The sequence below is a fragment of the Triticum urartu genome, chromosome 4A (genome assembly GCF_056163025.1).
Source record: "Triticum urartu cultivar PI428250 chromosome 4A, HENAU_Tu73, whole genome shotgun sequence".
Lineage (NCBI taxonomy): Eukaryota > Viridiplantae > Streptophyta > Magnoliopsida > Poales > Poaceae > Triticum > Triticum urartu.
In genome coordinates, this window is record NC_141876.1 from 349,915,759 (window position 1) to 349,942,318 (window position 26,560).

Below are 26,560 nucleotides of genomic sequence, written 5' to 3' on the forward strand. Positions count from 1 at the left end.
CACGCCTCACCACGCGCCTCTGGTCCGCCCCCCGTCGCCACACGCCGTCAGTCCCCCGCCCCCCGTCGCAGCGCGCCGCCGGACCGCCTACCGTCGCTGGCTCTCCCCAGCCCCGAGGTCACATCTCTTCCGAAGATCCTCTCCAACCCATAGTTCCTCGCAGAGGGCACCCGCTCACACCGGCGTGTTAAGAGGAGGTACGTCGCCCCTCCTTGCGGACGCATGGACGAGGGTCTCACGATGCCGCCGGCAGCGGCAACTGCAGCGGACCACGTGCCCCGACATAGTCAGGGGAAAGCAGCGGCTCCGACTCCAATGTTGGCCTTGGCGAAAGCACAAAGGGGTCACACTGGGCGGCACTGTGGTAGGGGACAGGGTGCTGGGTTTCACGGTAAGATCGTCTATTGGTGGATTCTGTCTGGATTGGAGCAGCGCAACAGGAATAGGATCGGGGGTGGTGGTGGTCCAGGACGTGGGGACGGGGAGAGGAGAGATAGCTGTGAGCACGAGGTCCTTGTCGACTGAATCGAATTGAAGCGCTCCGTCCATCTCTATTGGCCTTGGACGAACAAGGCAATAAGGTACAGGACGAACATGAAGATATAAGGTTCGTAGTTGTTGCACGTGATTTTTGTCTAATGGTGGTATGAAATAATCCTATGAACATGTGGTAACCTGCTCCTTGTACGCTTCAGGACGGGAGATCAACATATTCTTGTTTTCTCTGGTGAATGTGAAGTTCGGGTCTATCTAAAAAGCAGCTAATGTCTAGCAATCTGCAGCGAGAACTCTATCCACTCATCTGGTCCAACTTACACCCATGGAATTCTCCATCCACATCTCTCTATTCGTGAAAGCAACTGCTAAATTTGTATGGTAAGAGTGGTCCCGTACATGCATTCCATTGGCTACTAAATTAATTAATTTCCCGCGAATTACAATAGAATTTAATTAGGAGGGCAAGTAATAATTGGTGATAACTACTTGGTTTATTTTTGTAGGCGTGATTGTAGTCTTAGATCTTTGTAGGATTTTGTAATGTGGCTCAGATGTGTTGTGTGAATTTAGATAGCTTTGATGTCTGAATATATACATTTTGCAGATCTCCTGTCCTTACTAAAGTTAAAATTCTGAAATAAATCTTCAGAAACAATGATGTTATGTCCGAAACCGATCTGAGTAGTGAGCCAAATTAACAATTATTTTCTTTGTTCTTAATCAGTACATAACACCTGTTTTCTCAGTTGTTAACTTAAGATTCGACCACTATGAGCAGCATTGCAGCAGTCGGCCAGAGGCTTCCAGTTTTTCATTTGAATGTGCTAGAGAGATGTTTCTTTGCTTCATTTTCATTTGAATGTGCTGATGAAGAGTCGAAGCTGGAAGAAGCCCAACCGTCAAATAATCCTGAAGACCTATGGATTTGTCACCGAAGTGTTGAGCTTAGTAAGAGATGACATAAACTGTGAGCTTTCATCCGACAAAGTTGTGCTGGTGTCTGGTTGGAAAACATGCTTCCTATTACCACCGCCCCTAGCAGCTCACATTTGTTTCGTAATATCTCTAGCAATTTCTCTAAATCCATTTTTTATATGGCTTGATGATTCATCATCAAATGCCACACATGTTGTGTGCCTTCAGAATGAGGTGTTTCATGTGGAAGGCCAAAGGATCCTTCAGTTTGCTTTCTCAATGTTTGACTAAATATTTCATTCATGTTCAACAAACCTTATGAGCAATCGATGGAGGCAGTGCGTGAGCTAGCTTCCTTGTGGCCGGATTGATAGAGGCACTGCATGAGGAACCGAGCCACCGATGCAGGTCAGCGTCGGCTCCATTGCACATGGCAGCCGCCACCACATCTGCCGTCTCCGCATCTGAACAACCGCTGCTTTGTGAGCCGCCTCATCTAGCGAGGACACTGCTGCTTCTGAGGACGCAGGAGCCGCCTCATCCGGTGAAGACTCGCCGCTGTTCCACAGTGAGGCCGCCGCTGGCGCCGTTGTTTCCGCACTAATCACAGGTTTTTGCCGGCCCCTAAATTTTATCCTCTGCTTATCATGGTTATTCCTTGTCCTTCCTCTGCAGAATTGAGCGCATGTTTTTTATTATAGTATAGCCTTTGAGTTCTTGCTTGCATATTACTTGAAACATAGTTAAATTGTGTATATTTAGCAGCTTTTCTTCTTACAGGCAATTGTGCTTAACTCTGGTTACATTTCTGTATGGCCGCAAAATTCAAGCAATTGTATATATACATACTTTGGTCACAATATGATCATCGAATACAATATGACACTTCCCACTAAATTTCTTCAGCTATAAATCTGAGAATGTACTTCTCTTTATGTAATTAAGTTTGGATTACTAGATCTTATGCAAATGCCTTTTTTGTTCCTTAATCAGTCCGCCTGTGGAGCTCCACAGACAGACGTTGGATGTGTTCGATGATGGAGCTACCTGCGTTGGCTGTGTTGCCGGGTAGCCTGACTATTTTTGTTAGTTCTGAAATGCACTGATGCTAACGCTGGGAGCGTACTGCTGGGAGCTGCTGTTTATATATAGACAACTCCTGAATTTAGTATGTCAATATTTTTTGACCTATTTTTGTTCTTGTTACTCATTAAAAAAATTAGTTTTCTTGCTCAAAATCATCTTACAATGTTTCATGTTACCACAGATCATGGCAAGGAATAAATTTTACAACCAAAATCATATTCTACCAACTTATTTGGTGCATATTATCATTTAGCAGTACGCTGGCTGTGCCTTCCTATGATAAATGGAGATCTTTAGATGTACTATTGTTCCGTCAGGCATTGAACCTCTCAATGGCTGACCATGAAAGATATGTGTAGCTCTAATTTTCTCCATATGTTTCTGTTTTCAAGGATAATTCTTACTCCTTTTGGAATTACTGATACGTCTCCAACATATCTATAATTTTTGATTGCTCCATGCTATATTATCTACTGTTTTGGACTATATTGGGCTTTATTTTCCACTTTTATATTATTTTTGGGACTAACCTATTAACCGGACGCCCAACCCAGAATTGTTGTTTTTTTGCCTATTTTAGTGTTTCAGATAAACAGAATATCAAATGGAGTCCAAACGGAATAAAATCTTCGGAAACGTGATTTTCTCACCGAACGTGATCCAGGAGACTTGGACCCTACTGCAAGGGATCAAAGAGGCGGTCACGAGGGTGGGGGCACCCCCCTAGGGCGCGCCCCCTGCCTCGTGGGCCCCTCGGTGCTCCACCGACGTACTCCTTCCTCCTATATATACACACGCACCCCCAAACGATCAGAACAGGAGCCAAAAACCTAATTCCACTGCCGCAACTTTCTGTATCTACGAGATCCCATCTTGGGGCCTGTTCCGGAGCTCCGCCGGAAGAGGGACGTCATCATGGAGGGCTTCTACATCATCATAGCCTCTCCGATGAAGTGTGAGTAGTTTACCTCAGACCTTCGGGTCCATAGTTAGTAGCTAGATGGCTTCTTCTCTCTCTTTGAATCTCAATACAAAGTTCTCCCCCTCTCTCGTGGAGATCTATTCAATGTAATCTTATTTTTGCGGTGTGTTTGTTGAGACCGATGAATTGTGGGTTTATTATCAAGTCTATCTCTGAATAATATTTGAATCTTCTCTGAATTATTTTATGCATGATTGGTTATCTTTGCAAGTCTCTTCGAATTATCCGTTTGGTTTGGCCAACTAGATTGGTAGTTCTTGCCATGGGAGAAGTGCTTAGCTTTGGGTTCAATCTTGCGGTGTCCTTACCCAGTGACAGAAGGGGCAGCAAGGCACATATTGTATTGTTGCCATCGAGGATAACAAGATGGGGTTTATTTCATATTGCATGAATTTATCTCTCTACATCATGTCATCTTGCTTAAGGCGTTACTCTGTTTTTAACTTAATACTCTAGATGCATGCTAGATAGCGGTCGATGAGTGGAGTAATAGTAGTAGATGCAGAATCGTTTCGGTCTACTTGTCATGGACGTGATGCCTATATACATGATCATGCCTAGATATTCTCATAATTATGCACAATTCTATCAATTGCTCAACAGTAATTTGTTCACCCACCGTAGAATACTTATGCTCTTGAGAGAAGCCACTAGTGAAACCTATGGCCCCGGGGTCTATTCTCATCATATCAATCTCCATCACTTTTACATTGTTTTGCTATTTACTTTGCCTTTACTTTTTATTTTGCATCTTTATATCAAAAATACCAAAAATATTCTATCTATCAGATCTCACTCTCGTAAGTGACCGTGAAGGGCTTGATAACCCCTAATCGTGTTGGTTGCGAGTAGCTATCGCTTTGTGCAGGTACGAGGGACTTGAGTGTGGGCTCCTATTGGATTGATACATTGGTTCTCAAAAACTGAGGGAAATACTTATGCTACTCTATTGCGTCATCCCTTCCTCTTCGGGGAAAACCAACGCAAGCTCAAGACGTAGCAAGAAGGATTTCTGGCGCCATTGCCGGGAAGTCTACGCAAAAAGTCAACATATGAAGTACCCATCACAATCCCTATCTCTCGCATTACATTATTTGCCATTTGCCTCTCGTTTTCCTCTCCCCCCCAATTCACCCTTGCCGTTTTATTTGCCCTCTCTCTCTATCCTCCCTCTCTGTTTGCCTCTTTTGTCCGCTTGCTTTTTGTTTTCCCATGTGTAAGATTGCTTGTTTGTCGCGATGGCTCAAGATACTACCAAATTGTGTGACTTCACCAATACCAATAATAATGATTTACTTAGCACTCAGATTGCTCCTCTTACCGATGCCGAATCTTGTGAAATTAATACTGCTTTGTTGAATCTTGTTATGAAAGATCAATTCGTCGGCCTTCCTAGTGAAGATGCCGCTACTCATCTGAATAGCTTCGTTGATTTATGTGATATGCAAAAGAAAAAAGATGTCAATAATGATGTCATTAAACTGAATCTATTTCCTTTTTCGCTTAGAGATCGTGCTAAAGCTTGGTTTTCGTCTTTGCCTAAGAATAGTATTGATTCATGAAACAAGTGCAAAGATGCTTTTATCTCTAAGTATTTTCCTCCCGCTAAGATCATCTCTCTTAGAAACTATATTATGAACTTTAAACAACTTGATCATGAACATGTTGCACAAGCTTGGGAGAGAATGAAATTAATGATACGTAATTGCCCTACTCATGGTTTGAATTTGTGGATGATTATACAAAAATTTTATGCCAGATTGAACTTTGCTTCTAGAAATCTTTTAGATTCGGCCGCGGGAGGCACTTTTATGGAAATCACTTTAGGAGATGCTACTAAACTCCTAGATAATATTATGGTTAATTATTCTCAATGGCATACTGAAAGAACTTCTAATAAAAAAGTGCATGCGATAGAGGAAATTAATGTGTTGAGTGGAAAGATGGATGAACTTATGAAATTATTTGCTTCTAAGAGTGTTTCTTCTGATCCTAATGATATTCCTTTGTCTACTTTGATTGAGAATAACAATGAATCTATGGATGTAAATTTTGTTGGTAGGAATAATTTTGGTAACAACGCTTATAGAGGGAATTTTAATCCTAGGCCATATCCTAGTAATCCTTCTAATAATTATGGGAATTCCTACAACAACTCTTATGGAAATTATAATAAGATGCCCTCTGATTTTGAATCTAATATTAAAGAATTTATTTCTTCGCAAAAGAATTTTAATGCTATGATTGAAGAAAAATTGCTTAAGATTGATGATTTGGCTAGGAACGTTGATAGAATTGCTCTTGATGTTGATGCTTTGAAACATACATCTATTCCACCTAAGCATGATATTAATGAGTCCCTAAAAGCAATGAGAATTTCAATTGATGAGTGTAAAGAAAGAACCGCTAGGATGCGTGCTTCCAAAGATGCCTTTATTAAAGCATGTTCTTCTAATTCTTATGAAAATCAAGATGAAGATCTAAAAGTTATTGATGTGTCTCCTATTAAATCTTTATTTTGCAATATGAATCTTGATGAAACTGAATATGATCTTCCTTTACCTAGAAGGCGTTCTAAAAATTCGGAATATTTAGATCTTAATGATGAAATTGATGAAAGTGGGATTGAAAGAAATAAAAATCTAGATGTTGCTAAACCCACTATATTGGATTTCAAGGAATTTAATTATGAAAATTGCTCTTTGATTGATTGTATTTCCTTGTTTCAATCCGTGCTAAATTCTCCACATGCTTATAGTCGAAATAAAGCCTTTACCGAACATATTGTTGATGCCTTGATGAAATCTTATGAAGAAAAACTTGAGTTGAAAGTTTCTATCCCTAGAAAACTCTATGATGAGCAGGAACAAACTATTAAAATTAAAATTAAAGATCATGAGTTTTATGCTTTGTGTGATTTGGGTGCTAGTGTCTCTACTATTCCCAAGACTTTGTGTGATTTACTAGATTTCCGTAATTTTGATGATTGCTCTCTAAACTTGCATCTTGCGGATTCCACTATTAAGAAACCTATGAGAAGAATTAATGATGTTCTTATTGTTGCAAATAGGAATTATGTGCCCGTATATTTCATTGTTCTTGATATAGATTGCAATCCTTCTTGCCCTATTATTCTTGGTAGACCTTTCCTTAGAACGGTTGGTGCGATTATTGATATGAAGGAAGGGAATATTAGATTTCAATTTCCATTAAAAAAGGGCATGGAACACTTTCCAAGAAATAAAATAAAATTACCATATGAAACTATCATGAGAGCCACTTATGGATTGCCTACCAAAGATGGCAATACCTAGATCTATTCTTGCTTGTTATGCCTAGCTAGGGGCGTTAAACGATAGCGCTTGTTGCGAGGCAACCCAATTTTATTTTTATTCCTTGATATTTGCTCCTGTTTAGTAATAAATAAATTATTTATCCTCTGTTTAGGTTGTGTTTTTTGTGTTTAATTAGTGTTTGTGCCAAGTAGAACCGTTGGGAAGACTTGGGGAAAGTCTTGTTGAACTTGCTGTAAAAAAACAGAAACTTTAGCGCACACGAGAACTGCTGTCATTTTTATTTGAAGAGTGATATTTAGTTAATTATTTTTGCAGATGACTAACAGATAAATTCCTCACGTCCAGCAATTTATTTTAGAATTTTTGGGGTTCCAGATCTTGCGCTAGCTACAGATTACTACAGACTGTTTTGTTTTTGACAGATTCTGTTTTTCGTGTGTTGTTTGCTTATTTTGATGAATCTATGGCTAGTAAAATAGTTTATAATCCATAGAGAAGTTTGAATACAGTAGGTTTAACACCAATATAAATAAATAATGAGTTATTTACAGTACCTTGAAGTGGTCTTTTGTTTTCTTTCGCTAACGGAGCTCACGAGTTTTCTATCTTGAGTTTTGTGTTGTGAAGTTTTCAAGTTTCGGGTGAATTCTTTTGATGGATCATGGAAAAAGGAGTGGAAAGAGCCTAAGCTTGGGGATGCCCATGGAACCCCCAAGATAATCCAAGGACACCAAAAAGTTAAAGCTTGGGGATGCCCTGGAAGGCATCCCCTCTTTCCGTCCACTTTCATCGGTAATTTACTTAGAGCTATATTTTTATTCACCAACATGATATGTGTTTTGCTTGGAGCGTCTTGTATTATTTGTTTCTTTGTTTGCTAGTATACCACAATCATCCTTGTTGTACACACCTTTTGAGAGAGCCATACATAAAATTTGATAGAATACTCACTGTGCTTCACTTATATCCTTTGAGCTAGATAATTTTGCTCGATGTGCTTCACTTATATCCTTTGAGCTAGATAATTTTGCTCTGTGTACTTCACTTATATCTTTTGAGCTAGAGAATTTTTCTCTATGTGCTTCACTTATATCTTTTGAGCTAGATAATGTTGCTCTATGTGCTTCACTTAGATCTTTTAGAGCACGGTGGTGGATTCGTTCTAAAGAAACTATTTATCTCTCATGCTTCACTTAAATTAATTTGAGAATCTCTTAATAGCATGGTAATTTGCCTAATAATATGCTTGGTATTCAAGATTTGTGAAACTTTCTTTTGAGTGTGTTGAATACTAAGAAAAGATTGAAGCATGATAATTGTTTTGAGATATGGAGGTGATAATATTAAAGTCATGCTAGTTGAGTAGTTGTGAATTTAAAGAATACTTGTGTTGAAGTTTGTGATTCCCGTAGCATGCACATATGGTGAACCGTTATGTTATGAAGTCGGAGCATGATTTATTTATTGATTGTCTTCCTTATGAGCGGCGGTCAGGGACGAGCGATGGTCTTTTCCTACCAATCTACCCCCCTAGGAGCATGCGTGTAATACTTTGCTTTGATAACTTCTAGATTTTTGCAATAAGTATATGAGTTCTTTATGACAAATGTTGAGTCCATGGATTATACGCACTCTCACCCTTCCACCTTTGCTAGCCTCTCTAATACCGCGCACCTTTCGCCGGTATCATACACCTACCATATACCTTCCTCAAAACAGCCACCATACCTACCTATTATGGCATTTCCATAGCCATTCCGAGATATATTGCCATGCAACTTTCCACCATCTAGTTCATCATGACACATCCATCATTGTCATGTTGCTTAGCATGATCATGTAGTTGACATAGTATTTGTGGCAAAGCCACCGTTCATAATTCTTTCATACTTGTCACTCTTGATTCATTGCATATCCCGGTACACCGCCGGAGGCATTCATATAGAGTCATACTCTGTTTTAGTATCGAGTTGTAATCATTGAGTTGTAAATAAATAGAAGTGTGATGATCATCATTTAATAGAGCATTGTCCCACTAAAAAAAGAGAAAGGCCAAAGAAAAAAAGGAGGCCCAAAAAAAGGGGCAATGCTACTATCCTTTTTCCACACTTGTGCTTCAAAGTAGCACCATGATATAGCCAGTCTCATATATTGTGCTTCAAAGTAGCACCATGTTCTTCATATAGAGAGTCTCATATGTTGTCACTTCCATATACTAGTGGGAATTTTATGTTATAGAACTTGGCTTGTATATTCCAATGATGGGCTTCCTCAAATTGCCCTAGGTCTTCGTGAGCAAGCAAGTTGGATGCACACCCACTAGATTCTTTTGTTGAGCTTTCATACATTTATAGCTCAGTGCATCCATTGCATGGCAATCCCTACTCACTCACATTGATATCTATTGATGGGCATCTCCATAGCCCGTTGATACGCCTAGTTGATGTGAGACTATCTTCTCCCTTTTTGTCTTCTCCACAACCACCATTCTATTCCACCTATAGAGCTATATCCATGGCTCACGCTCATGTATTGCGTGAAGATTGAAAAAGTTTTGCAAAAGTTAGAGTATGAAACAATTGCTTGGCTTGTCATCGGGGTTGTGCATGATTTAAATACTTTATGTGGGGAAGATGGAGCATAGCCAGACTATATGATTTTGTAGGGATAACTCTCTTTAGCCATGTTATTTTGAGAAGACATAATTGATTTGTTAGTATGATTGAAGTATTATTATTTTCTATGTCAATATAAACTTTTGTCTTGAATCTTTCTAATCTGAATATTCATACCACAATTAAGAAGATTTGCATTGAAATTATGCCAAGTAGCACTCCGCATCAAAAATTCTCTTTTTATCATTTACCTACTCGAGGATGAGCAGGAATTAAGCTTGGGGATGCCTGATACGTCTCCAACGTATCTATAATTTTTGATTGCTCCATGCTATATTATCTACTATTTTGGATTATATTGGGCTTTATTTTCCACTTCTATATTATTTTTGGGACTAACCTATTAACCGGAGGCCCAGCCCGGAATTGCTGTTTTTTTGCCTATTTCAGTGTTTCGGATAAACAGAATATCAAACGGAGTCCAAACGGAATAAAATCTTCGAAAACGTGATTTTCTCACCGAACGTGATCCAGGAGACTTGGACCCTACTGCAAGGGATCAAAGAGGCGGTCACGAGGGTGGGGGGCGCCCCCCTAGGGCGCGCCCCCCTGCCTCATGGGCCCCTCGGTGCTCCACCGACGTACTCCTTCCTCCTACATATACACACGTACCCCCAAACGATCAGCATAGGAGCCAAAAACCTAATTCCACCGCCGCAACTTTCTGTATCCACGAGATCCCATCTTGGGTCCTATTCCGGAGCTCCGCCGGAAGAGGGTCGTCATCACGGAGGGCTTCTACATCATCATAGCCTCTCCGGTGAAGTGTGAGTAGTTTACCTCAGACCTTCGGGTCCGTAGTTAGTAGCTAGATGGCTTCTTCTCTCTCTTTGAATCTCAATACAAAGTTCTCCCCCTCTCTTGTGGAGATCTATTCGATGTAATCTTCTTTTTGCGGTGTGTTTGTTGAGACCGATGAATTGTGGGTTTATGATCAAGTCTATCTATGAATAATATTTGAATCTTCTCTGAATTCTTTTATGCATGATTGCTTATCTTTGCAAGTCTCTTCGAATTATCCGTTTGGTTTGGCCAACTAGATTGGTAGTTCTTGCCATGGGAGAAGTGCTTAGCTTTGGGTTCAATCTTGCGGTGTCCTTACCCAGTGACAGAAGGGGCAGCAAGGCACGTATTGTATTGTTGCCATTGAGGATAACAAGATGGGGTTTATTTCATATTGCATGAATTTATCTCTCTACATCATGTCATCTTGCTTAAGGCGTTACTCTATTTTTAACTTAATACTCTAGATGCATGCTAGATAGCGGTCGATGAGTGGAGTAATAGTAGTAGATGCAGAATCGTTTCGGTCTACTTGTCACGGACGTGATGCCTATATACATGATCATGCCTAGATATTCTCATAATTATGCACAATTCTATCAATTTCTCAACAGTAATTTGTTCACCCACCGTAGAATACATATGCTCTTGAGAGAAGCCACTAGTGAAACCTATGGCCCTCGGGTCTATTCTCATCATATCAATCTCCATCACTTTTACATTGTTTTGCTATTTACTTTGCCTTTACTTTTTATTTTGCATCTTTATATCAAAAATACCAAAAATATTCTATCTATCAGATCTCACTATCGTAAGTGACCGTGAAGGGCTTGACAACCCCTAATCGCGTTGGTTGCGAGTAGCTATCACTTTGTGCAGGTACGAGGGACTTGAGCGTGGGCTCCTACTGGATTGATACCTTGGTTCTCAAAAACTGAGGGAAATACTTATGCTACTCTGCTGCATCATCCCTTCCTCTTCGGGGAAAACCAACGCAAGCTCAAGACGTAGCAATTACCATTTGTAAACATGTTTGGAATTATCATCTATGTAGATCTGTGTAGATTCCAATCTCTTCATATTTACATCAAAGAGTTTGTTTTTCGAATGGTCGTCATGTATACTAAACTCCCTACCCCCCTCTCCTGTCACATGTGTTGTTCACTTGCATCGGTGAGCTCCATAAAACACGACTACAGGGTGCAGAATGCTTGCCACTTAGTTAACGTTGTAGACATGTAACACTATAATGTTGGACAATAAATGAATTCGACTACATCCAAACGAACTTATCTTGCTTCCAAGAAGAGTAAAATCATCTTTAATAACTTCCTGTACTTTGCTTATATTCATGTTTCTCAACATGTTTGGAATGTAGTTTCCCCCCAAAATGCAGTATTTACCTTCCATTTGGAGCATAGGGTGCAATTTTTATTAGTTGCTGTCTGAAACCCCACTTCCCTGGTAAAAACGCTATCCAACTTCAAATATACTCCCTCCGTAAAAAAATATAAGCTTTACAGAGGGAGTATACAAGTTCTCTGATATGGTAGTCGTGGGAAGACTATATTTTTGGTTTACATTGTAAATGATTTGAGTGACCACAAATGTGACTTTCTTTTTTGTTTCTTTTCAGATTTCAGCTCCTAGATGAGAAGGCAAGGATGTACTTGAGCAATATGAGAAGACCCAGTTCCATTATCTCAGAAGCCAGAAGTCTCCCATTTACTGACTTTGGTACTATTTTTTAAAAGAATGGTCAATCTGCTATCAGCACCACCATTATGTGTCAATTGTAGATTCTTAATTGCTTAGAATTATTTTATTTGTTTGATTCCTTCTATTGATATTTATTCAACAACAAAATATTTTCAAGATTGGTCCGTGTGAGGATCAAACATGTGAATGGATGTGGCATCAAGCTAAGTCTGTTGATACCTTGCTCACCTTTTTTTGCTTTGAGTGGGTTATGACTTACTTTCTGATTGTTGTTTGTGAGAAAATACCACCTCTGTTTGTCTCTCTGAATTATCATTGGTCATTGCGACAAGGGTGATTCATAGTTGTAGGTTGTATGCCGGTCTAATATGGCAGGTCCCACAAAGAAAACATACAAGGTTAGTAGCTTCAACAACTGAAACATACTAAGGTTTTTCATGCAACTGCATGGTTCCTATTATTTGTCTATTATAATTAATGAAAAAATAATGTCAAGGTCCCTCAAGTTGTGGGGAGTTGTTTAGTTCAGATGTGCACGGGAATGGGCTCACTGGGATCTTGGTAGGAGGTGAATCTTGTGGTCATGAGCCTGGACATCACGCTGGTGCGCTTCCTAGGGAGGTGCGTCCGTGCGTTGTGCTTGGATGGCGAATCGAGATGAGGCTTAGTGGCTGCTCGCCTCTCTGAATCATGGATACGAAACTTGGTGGCTGTTCACCTAATGGAGATCGAAAATGGCGTCGAGTTATTTTATGGGCTAATTGTTGTGAGTGCCAACGATTTCGTTTTGACCATATAGGACCAGCCTATGTCATTGCCGGTAGCAACGATATAACAACCTAAACGTCGCTGATACCAAATACTCATCTGTTCCTAAATATACGTCTTTTTAGACATTTCTAATGAATTACAACATATCGGATGTATATAGACATATTTTAGAGTGTAGTTTCATTTATTTTTCTTCGTATGTAGTCATTTGTTAGTCTTTAAAAAGACTTATATTTAGGAACGGAAGAAGTACAAAGTAATACTTCTGGAATTTTTAAACTGAAGTATATATAATTAAGTTTTCTAAAGAAAGTGTTGATATTTATAAATTTCAATAGAAAACAACATCAGTCAGTTTCATCTTGATTATATTTATAGAATCCAGCCGTGTCCCCCCACCCAAAAAAAATCCAGCCTTGTTCGACTCACCGACACCCGTCAGCGATGCACAAGGAGAGCTTGGAGTCTGGCTCTTGCTCCATAGTGAAGGGCACAACTATACCTAAACCGACAGGGCAATTACATCAGCGGAAGCAATGCATTCACAAATTACATGATCATGTGTGTGGATCGTTTCTCCCGGTGCAAAAATTACATTTGTGTGCGTGGATCGTTTCTCCCGGTGCAACGCACGGGCACCTTTACTAGTTCCAATAAAGGTCATAATGATTAAAGTCCCAAGTGCTTGGCAACGCAACACGACTCGCCACTTGGGGGCTAATGTCTGCCAAAGCAATTTTTTAAATGCAAAATGGCTCTTCTATGATTAAAGTCCCAAGTGTTTTACATGTAACAACTCTTGGCACTTGGGGGCTAATGTCTGCCAAAGCAATTTTTTAAATGCAAAATGGCTCTTCTATGATTAAAGTCCCAAGTGTTTTACAAGTAACAATGCTTGGCACTTGGGGGCTAATGCATGATATTAAGAAAGTTTTTTCATCTTGAGCCGGATCACACTATTTGTTTGGACTGATTCAAGACAGTTATGAAGTCAAGTATCGGCTCATTCATGATAAATTAAGCCGGCCCTTGGGGACTACAGGTGAAATTTATGTTAATCCACTGGACTTAGGGAAAATCTAAGACAGAGCATCAGCCTATATCACAAGTCTACAGATCATTCAGGTTCATCATAATCCGGAGACTTGGGGGCTGGCATAGCATATGTAAACTAATGAAAGCCGGAGAGCATACCTCATATTTCAGTTGCATTTGTTTGACCATCTCAATTTCAGAGTCACGGCTGGAATGCACATGACCGAGGTATCCAGATAGCACGTCGCTAATACTCAGGTGAGCATAGTGAGAGACGTCAAACCGCACTTTCTGCCTTTCCAAAGCCTCTTGCTTGGCGGAATGTCTGGCTAGTACAGTTGGATTGCTCGGCTCAACGAATCTACTACCAGTGATTAGAACGTCATTGTCAGAAGTTGCCGGCGGGTTAGCTGAGTTGGACGGCCCAATGGTAGATGGATCGAGAATGGTCTCATCAGCTGACGGCTCAGGAAGGTCTGATTGAATGTTGGCAGCAGGGTCTTCTGGCGCTTCAGATTGCTCGGGAGGAGTTGGTATTTCCGGTTCAGGATTAGGGTCTTTCGGGTCTTCCTCCGGCTTAGCCACCCTGGCTTTCTTGGGCTTTGCCTGACTGCTAAGAAGAATTTCATGAGTCAGTATAATGATACAGATTTAAAGATGCAGAAGAAAGATTATTTTCTTTACCCGGGGGCAGTCTTGAAAGTCGGAAATTGAGTTTGTGAGGAATCACCAGAAGAATGAGAGACCTCCTGCAAAAGTGAAATCAGAATTTAAAAGAGCAAGGAAGTAGATTCATTGACAAAAGCAAAAGTCAAAGGTGAAAGAAACCTCATTCTGGTGTTTCCGAGGAGTTTTCGGTAAGCCGGAGGGCAGTTCATTGTCGTCACTGGTCCGGGCCTGACGGCGGCTCTCATGTTCCTGTTTTTTCAAAAGAAAATGAGGATCCAAATAAGCCAAAGGGTGTGAAAACCTTACTTTCCAGGTTACCAGTCGAGGTTTCTGTCTTGGCAAAGGTTCTGAGTCGGAGGAAATAGTTACCTCTTCTTCTACTGCCTGGCTGGCCCCCGTGTCATCTTGGCAATAGTCAGTGTCAATAAGGTTGTTAAAAAGCAGGCCAAGAGAGTCAAGGGCTACCTCCGACTCAAAAACGTCATCCAGCTTGAACATATCAGAAGCAGTTCTTTTCTTCTTGGATTTTCAGGTTGTCTTCTTGGCAGGTATGGCGGCGGCTCTAGCTTTCTTGGCAGCTTCATGATCATATTTGTCCTTCCAAAAGTCAGATTTGGCCTGTAGGCGAATAACAGGTTTAAAGTCATTCAAGTACTTAACTACTGAAGGAAAGGGGGGGTCAAAGGGATTTACCTCTGGTGCCGGATTAAGTTTGCAAAAAGTATTCAATCCAACTTTACTTCAGTACTCGTATTTACTGTTTACGAGGGTGGTTGACATTTCAACAATGGCCTCTTCAGTCAGTTGTACAGAACTATGACGCAGAGGGTCATCTGGTCCTCCGGCATACTTATGCATCAAGTCGGAGCGGCGGCTCAGAGGGATGACCCGCCATGCGATCCAACAACGGATCAAGTCAACTCCAGTTAAGTCGTTTCCCAACAAGGCTTGAATCCTTTTGATGCTTGGGATGAGCTTCTTACGTTCAGCGGCAGTAAGCTTGTCAAGGAGTAAAAACTTAGAGTCAAGACGCTCCGCACGATAACCCAGCATTGGTTTTTCATCAGCTGGCGACGTGTCTTTGCAGTAAAACCAAGTTTGGTTCCAATCCTTGGGATGACTTGGTAAGACTACTAAGGGAAAAACAACACCCTGTCGGCGCTGAATCGAAATTCCACCAAGTTCCAGGCTGGGGCCGTTGGTGTATTCATTCTGGCAGTTCAAATAGAAATATTCTCTGAAGACTTCAATAGTGGGTTCTTCTTGAAGATAAACCTTGCAGAGAACTTAAAAATTGAAGATGTTTGATATGGAATTGGGTCCAAGGTTTTGTGGATGAAGCTTGAAGAGATGCAGAACATCTCTGAACAATTTTGAGCCGGGTGGTGAAAAACCCCGGTTCATATGATCAGTAAAAACGATGACTTCGCCGTCCTTGGGTTGAGGTCTTTCTTCGGCCGGGTCAGGAGCGCGGTAAGACATAATGTTCTTCTCCGGCAAAAATCCAATGGTAACGAGATCCTTCAGAGTAGCGTCCATGACTATGGAAGGGACCCAATTGCAAACTGTCGTCGTCTTTGGCGGCATGGTGAGAAGACAAGCTAAAAAGGAAGTAATTTGCCGGCTTAAATTAATGGTGGAATCACAGGTTAATGTTTACAATACAGATGCGTAATGACGGCTTAAATAAGGGCTAATGATATATGAAGGAAAAATGAGCAGGCATGATAAGCCGCCATGACTAAAGATATTCAAAAGAGGCCAACGACAGAAAATTGGCTAAGTGTTGAGATAAACAAGTTTCACAGGCTGCTGTTATTTTGGATCAAGATTGTTCAAAAAAGGAAAATAAGTCTAGACCTAAAAAACTAGTGCAGAGGAGTTCATCAGTTCTAAAGAGGCCTTTGTGCGAGAAAAGGGGATCTACTAGCATCCGAAATGGATGTGAAACAACTGCCGCGGGAGTTCTATGCTTCTTTTGGTTCAAAAGAGGACGCGGTGGAGAAACTACGAAGAACCCACGATGAAGAGCGAAGAACACCGACAAACTTGCAAACCCTAATGCGGATATAAGGTGCGGAAAAGCAAAAACATACGGACGCAAATCTGCTACGGAGGGTCGCCGCCATTCTCTGGACAAGCTTAGGGTGATGCAGCGGCCAGGGTTGAGGACGACGGTGAGCACTGCGGCGGCCGTGGAGCTCGAGCGAAAGAGGGGTTGCGAGAGAATGAAGAAGAAGAATGAGGAAGACCGGCCATGCCTATTTATAAGGAGATAGGTGAACAGGCAGGCATGAAAATCGAGGAAGGCCAAAATAATGATTATCCAACTAAATGGACGCCTCGATTTTCGGAAGACATTTAAGATAAGGATCCGTTAAAGATGACGTCGTGGTGGGTTTCCAAATTTTCTGATGGTGACGTCATGGCGGGTCACAAGGTTTTCACAGTTGTGGTAGATGGATTTTTTCTAAGTGTTGAAGATTGACATGAACAAGGTTCAAATCAACCTGGGCCTAATGTTGAGGATATGACTATCGGGAATGACCCGCCTAGGAGGGGCCGGGTCAATCACAATGGCGGGTTACTTAAAGGAAGCCCGAAGAGTATACAAGGTGACGGTTTATGATAAGGCTTGTAGTAGGCCCAAGCCCAGAGGCGGCTTAAGGCCCGTAAGTGTAAACCGCCATGTATGAATAAGACTTATAAAGTAAGGCATGTAAAAGATGTCACCGAGCCAGGCACGTTGTATGAGCCGGCCAGGACTCTGTAGGCTGTAGGGCGTCAACCCGTGTATATAAGGGGATGACCCGGCGGCGGCTTAGGGCAAGAAAGAACAGATCGAGAGCCAAGCTAGTGTATTTCGCTCCTTGGTCATCGAAACCTAGCAATACCACATCAACTGGACTAGGCTTTACCTTCACCGCAAGGGGCCGAACCAATATAAACCTCTCGTGTCTTTTGTCCCGATTAACCCCTTTAAGCTTCCTAGTTGTGATGGCTCCACGACTAAGTCCTTTCACTAGCACATCTGCCATGAAAATTCCACGACACTCCCCTTGTGTAGAATCAATAAATTTGGGTTGAATACTCTACCCTCGAAAACTGTTGCGATCCCCTATACTTGTGGGTTATCAAGACTATTTTCTGGCGCCGTTGCCGGTGAGCATAGCTCTATTCTTTGAGTCACTTGGGATTTATATATGCTTATCATTATGAAGAACTTGAAAGATCAAAGAATCAAGATTTTTCCCTCAACTACGAGGGGAGGTAAGGAACTGCCATCTAGCTCTGCACTTGATTCACCTTCTGTTTTGAGTAAACTTGTGACACATACACATCCTATTGATTCCGATAGGTCGCATGTTATTGATGATGCCACTTCTGCTTTGCATGATACTTATGATGAAACTACTTTTATGCTTGATACTACTCTGCCATTAGGTGAATTTCTTGATGAACAACTTGCTAGGGCTAGAGAGAATGAAATTATTGAAACGGATAATATTGATGAAAGTGATGATGAAGATTCTCCCCCTATATACGAATTGCCTGTTGTTCTGAGGGTTATGTTATGGATGAAGAAACTGTTAGAGACTTCTTAGCTTGCAATGATAGATCTGATCTTAAGAAATTATTAGCTAAGCTTAAAGAAAAGTCTTTGAAGGCTAGAATGAAATATGACCCTGCTTTTGCTACTTCACCTATCTTTATTACTGATAAGGATTATGATTTCTCTGTCGATCCTAAGATAATTACTTTGGTTGAATCTGATCCTTTTTATGGCTATGAATCTGAAACTATGGTGGCACATCTTACTAAATTAAATGATATAGCCACTCTGTTTACTCATGATGAGAAAACTCGCTATTATTATATCCTTAAGTTGTTTCCGTTCTCATTAAAGGATGATGCTAAAACACGGTTTCATTCTCTTGATCATGGTTATGTGCATAGTCCCCAGGATATGATCTATTACTTCTCTGCTAAATATTTCCCCACTCATAAGAAACAAGCTGCCTTAAGGGAAATATATAATTTTGTGCAAATTGAAGAAGAGAGTCTCCCACAAGCTTGGGGGAGGCTTCTCTGATTACTTAATGCTTTGCCTGATCATCCTCTCAAGAAAAATGAAATACTTGATATCTTTTATAATGGACTAACTGATGCTTCCATAGACCACCTGGATAGTTGTGCTGGTTGTGTTTTCAGGGAAAGAACTGTTGATCAAGCTGAATTGTTATTGAATAATATGTTGACTAATGAAAATAATTGGACACTTCCTGAACCAACTCCTAAGCCAACTTTGAAGAAAAATGGTATTCTATTTCTCAGTCCTGAAGATATGCAAGAGGCAAAGAAATCTATGAAAGAAAAAGGTACTAAAACTGAAGATGTTAAGAATTTACCACCTATTGAAGAAATACATGGTCTTAATTTGCCGCCTGTTGAAGAAACACATGGTCTTGATAACCCGACACAGGTAGTAAAGGTAAATTCTCTCTATAGATTCGATAAATGTGAAATCCCATTTACTAAGTTTGCTAGCCCATGCTTAGATGAGTTTGATAATTTTATGGTTAAACGAGAAAACTTCAATGCTTATGTTGGTAGACAATTGAAACACAATGCTGATATGCTTGAACACTTGGGTGATTATATGTCTAGAGTTAAAGGTGAACTTAAACTTATTAGTAAACATGCTTCTATGGTTACCACTCAAGTAGAACAAGTACTTAAAGCTCAGAATGATTTGCTCAACGAATTAAATAATAAGAAGAATGATAATGATGTTAGAGTTATGACTAGAGGTGGTAAAATGACTCAGGAACCTTTGTATCCTGAGGGCCATCCTAAGAGAATTGAGCAAGATTCTCAGAGAACTAATGTTGATGCACCTAGTCCTTCTAAGAGGAAGAAAAATAAAAATGACAGGACTTTGCATGCTTCTAGTGAACCTGTTGTTGACACACCTCACAATGCTAATGATATTTCTATTTCTGATGCTGAAACACAATCTGGTAATGAACATGAACCTAGTGATAATGTTAATGATGATGTTCCTGTTGATGCTCAACCTAGCAATAACAATGATGTAGAGATTGAACCTGCTGTTGATCTTGATAACCCACAATCAAAGAATCAACGTTATGATAAGAGAGACTTTGTTGCTAGGAAGCACGATAAGGAAAGAGAACCATGGGTTCAGAAACCCATGCCTTTTCCTCCTAAACCATCCAAGAAAAAGGATTATGAGGATTTTGAGCGCTTTGCTGAAATGATTAGACCTATCTTTTTGCGTATGCGTTTGACTGATATACTTAAAATGAACCATTATGCTAAATACATGAAGGAAATTGTTACTAATAAAATAAAGATACCGGAAGCTGAAATTTCCACCATGCTTGCTAATTATACTTTTGAGGGTGGAATACCAAAGAAACTTGGAGACCCAGGAGTGCCAACTATACCATGCTCCATTAAAAGAAACTATGTTAAAACTGCTTTATGTGATCTTGGAGCCGGTGTTAGTGTTATGCCTCTCTCTTTATATCGTAGACTTGATTTGAATAAGTTGACACCTACTGAAATATCTTTGCAAATGGCTGATAAATCAATTACTATTTTAACGGACTTTATTATTCTTGATATTCCCGAGGACGATAGTATGTCTATTATTCTTGGAAGACCCTTTCTAAATACTGCAGGGGCTGTTATTGATTGCACCAAAGGCAATGTCACTTTTCATGTTAATGGTAATGAGCATACGGTACACTTTCCGAGAAAACAACCTCAAGTCCACAATATCAATTCTATTGGAAAATTTCAACAATCACTATTGGAGATTTTGGATTTCCTCTTCCTACTGTCAAGAAGAAATATGATATTCTTATTGTTGGGGACAAGCATATCCCCGTTGAGGTAACCTAGTGTTATTCGAAAATTCTCCGGTTTCATGTTATTCGCAATGAGTTTGTTAACAAGACCTGATCAACCTTGTTAGTGGATTCCTTTTGATGAGCATGAGATGGATGAATTTAGAAAACACAACTCTCTGTACCCTCTTTTTACTTTCTGTTATTTATATTAAATAAAGCAAAATTAGTATTTTTCTGTCTGTTTTTTGAATTATCCATGCAATAGAAAATACCCCGGAAATAAAAGTTCTCCAAATGCCCGGAAATTTAAATATGATTTTTTCTAGAATATTTGAGAATATCTGGCACTGAAAACACAGCAGGGGGAGCAGCTACGTGCCCACGTGGGTGGAGGGCGCGCCCACCCCTTGGGCGCGCCCCCTGCCTCGTGGACCCCATGTGGGTCCCCTCCACTTATTCCAGCCACCACACACTCTTTCCTCCCAAAAAAATCACCAACCATCTCAAATCCGAGTTCTTGCTCATCTTGCTGCCATTTTCGATCTCCTTGCTCAAAGCTCCATTCACAAAACTGTTTTGGGGGATTGTTCTTTGGTATGTGACTCCTCCAATGGTCCAATTAGTTTTTGTTCTAGTGCTTTATTCATTGCAAATTTTTGGTGCTTAGGTGACCTTATTCTTGAGCTTGCATGTCAAATTTATATGGTCAAAAGTAGTTCTAATGCATGATATAGCCTCTAGACACGTGTAGGAGTAGTTGCTATCAATTTTGTTGAGTTTGGTTCACTTTTATTTTTGAGTTACTAAAAATTTCAGAAATTTTTCAGAGGAATAAATATGTTTAGGAAAACGTACCAAGGTGGTTCCTCAAGGAAATAAGGACCAAGGAAACAACTACCAAGGGATGCTCAAGTGCGGCCTTGTGAATGGCCATCAGAGGACTTAATGGTTCGAGCAGGAATCAAGGAGGAATTTGAAGCATATGTGCGTAATGCCGATATTGAGAGCTTCATGGCAGATAAGTGTCGTTGGTACCTCTACTTACCTGATTCATTTGTGAGAAGGTTTAAATTTTTCATCATCACGCAATTCTCAAACTGTCCTGTTTGATCTTTATGATAAATCGTATACCTGGACTTAGAAGATTTTTAACACTACTTGTAAACTCCCCAAGTGGGGTAATGTTAGTGAACCTCGCAAATCTTAATATAAAGACTTTCTTGCTAGTATAATTGTGGGGGAATCTAGGGAAATCACACAAGCTACCATAGGGAGCATTCATTTTCCTGCCATACATTATTTTGCTCTCTTCATTGGTAGATGCATAAATGGTAAGGATGAGGCGTGTCACAGTGTGTTCCTGATCTTATTGTTCTCAAGAGTACTGTGTTAGAAGATAGACAATATAACTTGGGGGGCCATTGTTGCACGTAGGTTGCATAATAATAGTATTGATGGAGATTTCTTTGGTGGAATTTATGCAGCCCGTTTAGCTGATTTTCTTGAGATACCCATTCGTGGAGATGATATTGAGTTGCCTCCTGCTTATTTAGATTATAATGCCATGGTTCGTCATCAGTTTGTTGAGAGGAATAATCAGTTCCTCCAGTACCGACTAATCTTCAACAGATGACACACCTACCACGTCGCTCTCCCTGCTCCTGCTTTCTTTGACTTTCAGGCAAAGGGGCGATATGTTATAACCAGGGAGGAGGCGACCGAGTACGAGAGGAGGGCGGAGGCAGCTCGCCTCCAAGCTGCAGCTCATCAGGCAATTACCGATGCATCTCAATACGACCCCGGCTACAACCTTGATCCATGGGCATAGACCAACTTAGGCCAAAAGCCTAAGCTTGGGGGAGTACGTATCTCTCACCGACATTACATTCATGTTCACACACTCATGCCAGCTGTTGGTGCTCATACTTTTTCATTGTATTATCCATGCTAGTTTATTTTCTTTTTAAGCTTTCTTCTTGTGTGTTTGAAAAACCTTAAGAAAAAACAAAAAAAATAGTTGTAGCTTTTAGCTAGTTTAATTTCCATGCCTGTAGTAGTAGTAATTAAAAAGAAAACCCAGAAAGATTTCTTGTTCTTCTTTTGCTTGTTGGGAGCTTTCCCGTGTAAATAGTTTTATTTCTTTTCTGTTCTTTGAGGGTCGAAAGGAGAAGACCATGATTAAAATGTTGAATGGCTCTCATATGCATTATTGTTGATCTAACAAAGAGCCCATATTACCTTGTCTTCTCCCATGAATTGAATGCTTGCAGATTCCAGCTTAGTCCAATGCACGTGCACTATTATTATTTTCCACACTATTCGCTCGTGCAAGTGAAAGACAATAATGACGATATATGATGAACTTATTGAGATCAGAAAAGCTGGTATGAACTCGGCCTCTCTTGTTTTTGTAAATATGATTAGTTCATCGTTCCTGATTCATCCTATTATGAAAGAAACATGTTTGCAATGACAATTAGAGATTATAGTTGCTTATGCCATGCTTAATTAGCTAGGAGTTTATAATGGTTTACCTTGCGTTCCAACATGCTATTAAAATGGTTGTGATGTGGTATGATGGGGTGGTATCCTCCTTTGAACGATTCGAGTGGCTTGACTTGGCACATGTTCACGCATGTACTTGAAACAAAATCAACATAGCCTCTATGATATTTATGTTCATGGTGCATTATATCCTACTCATGCTTGCATTCGGTGTTGATTAATTTTAATGCATGTTCATGACTGTTGTCGCTCTCTAGCTGGTCGCTTCCCAGTCTCTTTCTAGCCTTCACTTGTACTAAGCGGGAATGCTGCTTGTGCATCCAATTCCATAAACCCTAAAGTTATTCCATATGAGTCCACCATACCTACCTATATATGGTATCTACCTGCTGTTCCAAGTAAATTTGTATGTGCCAAACTCTAAACCTTCAAATAAACATTCTTTTTTGTATGCTCGAATAGCTCACGTATCAACTAGGGATGTCTGTATCCTCCATGCTAGGCAGGTTACTCTCAAGAGGAGTGGACTCCGCTCCTCATTCACGAGAAAATGGATGGTCACCGGGATGCCCAGTCCCCTGCTCAAATCAAATCAAAATAATCGCAAACAAAACTCCCCCAGGATTGTTGTTAGTTCGAGGCACCCATTGTTTCGGGCAAGCCATGGATTGATGCTTGTTTGTGGTGGGGGAGTATAAACTTTACCATTCTATTTGGGAACTGCCTATAATGTGTGTAGCAAGGAAGATATCAAGATCTGTCGGTTGTTATGTTGACAATGAAAGTATACCGCTCAAAATATTATTCATATCTTTTTCAAAACCAAGCTTTGGCACCTCTACAAATCCCTACTTCCCTCTGCGAAGGGCCTATCCATTTACTTTTATGTTGAGTCATTATCCTCTTATTAATAAGCACCAGTTGGAGAGCACCATTGTCATTTGCATCCATTACTGTTAGTTTACATGGAGTATGGCTGTGACTGGATCTCTTTTACCATGAATTACAATGTCTAGTCAGTCATTGATCTTTAAAGGTGCTCTGCATTTATGTTTTGCGGTCTTAGAAAGGGCTAGCGAGATACCATCTTATTATATCATATCATGATTGTTTTGAGAAAGTGTTGTCATCCAAGATTTGTTATTATTGCTCGCTAGCTGATTATGCCATTGATATGAGTAAACATGAGACCTAAATCTTATTGTGAATATGGTTAGTTCATAATCTCTGCTGAAAACTTGAATGCTGGCTTTACATATTTACAACAACAAGAGCAAACAGAGTTTCTAAAAGTTTTTTTATCACTTTCAGTTTATCAACTGAATTGCTTGAGGACAAGCAAAGGTTTAAGCTTGGGGGAGTTGATACGTCTCCGTCGTATCTACTTTTACAAACACTTTTGCCCTTATTTTGGACTCTAACTTGCATGATTTGAATGGAACTAACCCGGACTGACGCTGTTTTCAGCAGAATTGCCATGGTGTTATTTTTGTGCAGAAATAAAAGTTCTCAGAATGACCTGAAAATCAATGAAGATTATTTTTGGAATATATAAAAAATACTAGAAGAAGAATCCACGTCAAGGGGGCCACGCCCTGTCCACGAGAGTGGGAGCGCGCCCCCTACCTCGTGGGCCCCCTGACACTCCACCGACCTCAACTCCAACTCCATATATTCGTGTTCGGGGAGAAAAAATTAGACAGAAGGATTCATCGCGTTTTACAATATGGAGCCGCCACCAAGCCCTAAACTCTCTCGGGAGGGCTGATCTTGTAACGCCCTCGATGCGGCTATATCTCCTACGTGTCGAAGCACGACTTAGAGGCATAACCGCATTGAAAGCAATGTCACAAGTAAGGTAATCTTCACAACATCCCATGTAATAGATAATAAGGGGAAAGGTACATAGTTGGCTTACACTCGCCACGTCACACAAAGTACATAAATAGCATTACATCAACCAATACAATCATGGTCTGACTACGGTAACAAAATAAAAAATCAACCCAACATGCGACATGGTCCCGTTCACCCCAACTGGGCACCACTACTGATCATCAGGGAAAGACACATAGTAACGGCGTGAGTCTTCGTCGAACTCCCACTTGAGCTCAAGCGCATCATCTGGAACGGAGTCATCGGACCCTGCATCTGGTTTGGAAGTAATCTGTGAGCCACAGGGACTCAGCAATCTCGCACCCTCGCGATCAAATATATTTAAGCTTATAGGTAAGGCAAGGTAATATGTGGAGCTGCAGCAAGCGACTAGCATATATGGTGGCTAACCTGTTCGCAAAAGAGAGCGAGAAGAGAAGGCAAAGCACGAACGAAGAACTAGAGAACAACCTACGGCAAACATTACTCCAACACCGTGTTCACTTCCCGGACTCCGCCGAGAGGAGACCATCACGGCAACACACTCAGTTGATTCATTTTAATTAAGTTAAGGTTCAAGTTATCTACAACCGGACATTAACAAATTCCCATCTGCCCATAACCGCGGGCACGGCTTTCGAAAGTTCAAATCCCTGCAGGGGAGTCCCAACTTAGCCCATGACAAGCTCTCATGGTCAACGAAGGATATACCTTCTCCCAAGACATTCCGATCAGACTCGGCATCCTAGTTCTACAAGACAACTTTGACAAGTTAAAACAAATCCAGCAACACCGCCCAAATGTGCCGACAAATCCCAATAGGAGCTGCACATATCTCGTTCTCAGGGCACACTCAGATGAGCAATCCGTACAACTAAAACCAAACCTCGAGTTTCCCCGAGGTGGCGCTGCAAGGGGCTCTAGTTTGGACCAACACTCAGAGGAGCACTGGCCCGGGGGGGTTTAAATAAGATGACCCTTGGGCTCCGGAAATCCAAGGGTAAAAGAGGCTAGGTGTCAAATGGTAAAACCAAGGTTGGGCATTGCTGGAAGAGTTTTATTCAAGGCGATTTGTCAAGGGGTTCCCATTATTACCCAACCGCGTAAGGAACACAAAATCCGGGAACATAACACCGATATGACGGAAACTAGGGCGGCAAGAGTGGAACAAAACACTAGGCAAAAGGCCGAGCCTTCCACCCTTTACTAAGTATATAGATGCATTAAGATAACAAGATAATGTAATGATATCCCAACAAGAAAATAATGTTCCAACAAGGAACGATCTCCAATCTTCACCTGCAACTAGCAACGCTATAAGAGGGGCTGAGCAAAGCAGTAACATAGCCAATCAACGGTTTGCTAGGACATGGTGGGTTAGAGGTTTGACATGGCAATTTGGGAGGCATGATAAGCAAGTGGCAGGCATCGTAGCATAGGCATAGCAAAAGAGCGAGCATCTAGCAAAGCAAAGATAGAAGTGATTGCGAGGGTATGATCATCTTGCCTGCAAAGTTGTCAGAGTTGACTGGATCCTCGAAAGCAAACTCAACGGGCTCCTTGTTAGCGAACTCGTCTCCCGACTCTACCCAAACAAGACAAACAAGCAAAAGGAACACAATCAACCACGTGCAAGGCTCAAACAACATGATGCAAACATGGTATGCTATGCGGGATGCGATATGTGATGCATATGCAGGATTTGACAAGGAATGAATGAACCTGGCCTCAACTTGGAAATCCAAGAGTGCCACTGGAAAGGTGAGGTGATTTCGGTTGAAATTCGATATAAAGATCGCCGGAATCGGATGAACGGTTTAGAAATGGCAAGCAATACAAATATGGCACCGGTCTGCGATAAACAGCAAGTAG

The 26,560-nt window shown here is 40.8% G+C and overlaps 1 protein-coding gene across 1 annotated transcript; it reads right to left on the reverse strand.

Moving 5' to 3' along the window:
- Nucleotides 1-13,835: 13,835 nt before the first annotated feature.
- On the reverse strand, nucleotides 13,836-14,521 carry LOC147975830 (uncharacterized; the record flags this gene model as incomplete). Its single annotated transcript, XM_087520597.1, has 2 exons — nucleotides 13,836-14,373; nucleotides 14,445-14,521. Coding segments are annotated over 2 exons (615 nt in total), but the record flags the coding sequence as incomplete, so codon positions are not given.
- Nucleotides 14,522-26,560: the final 12,039 nt, after the last annotated feature.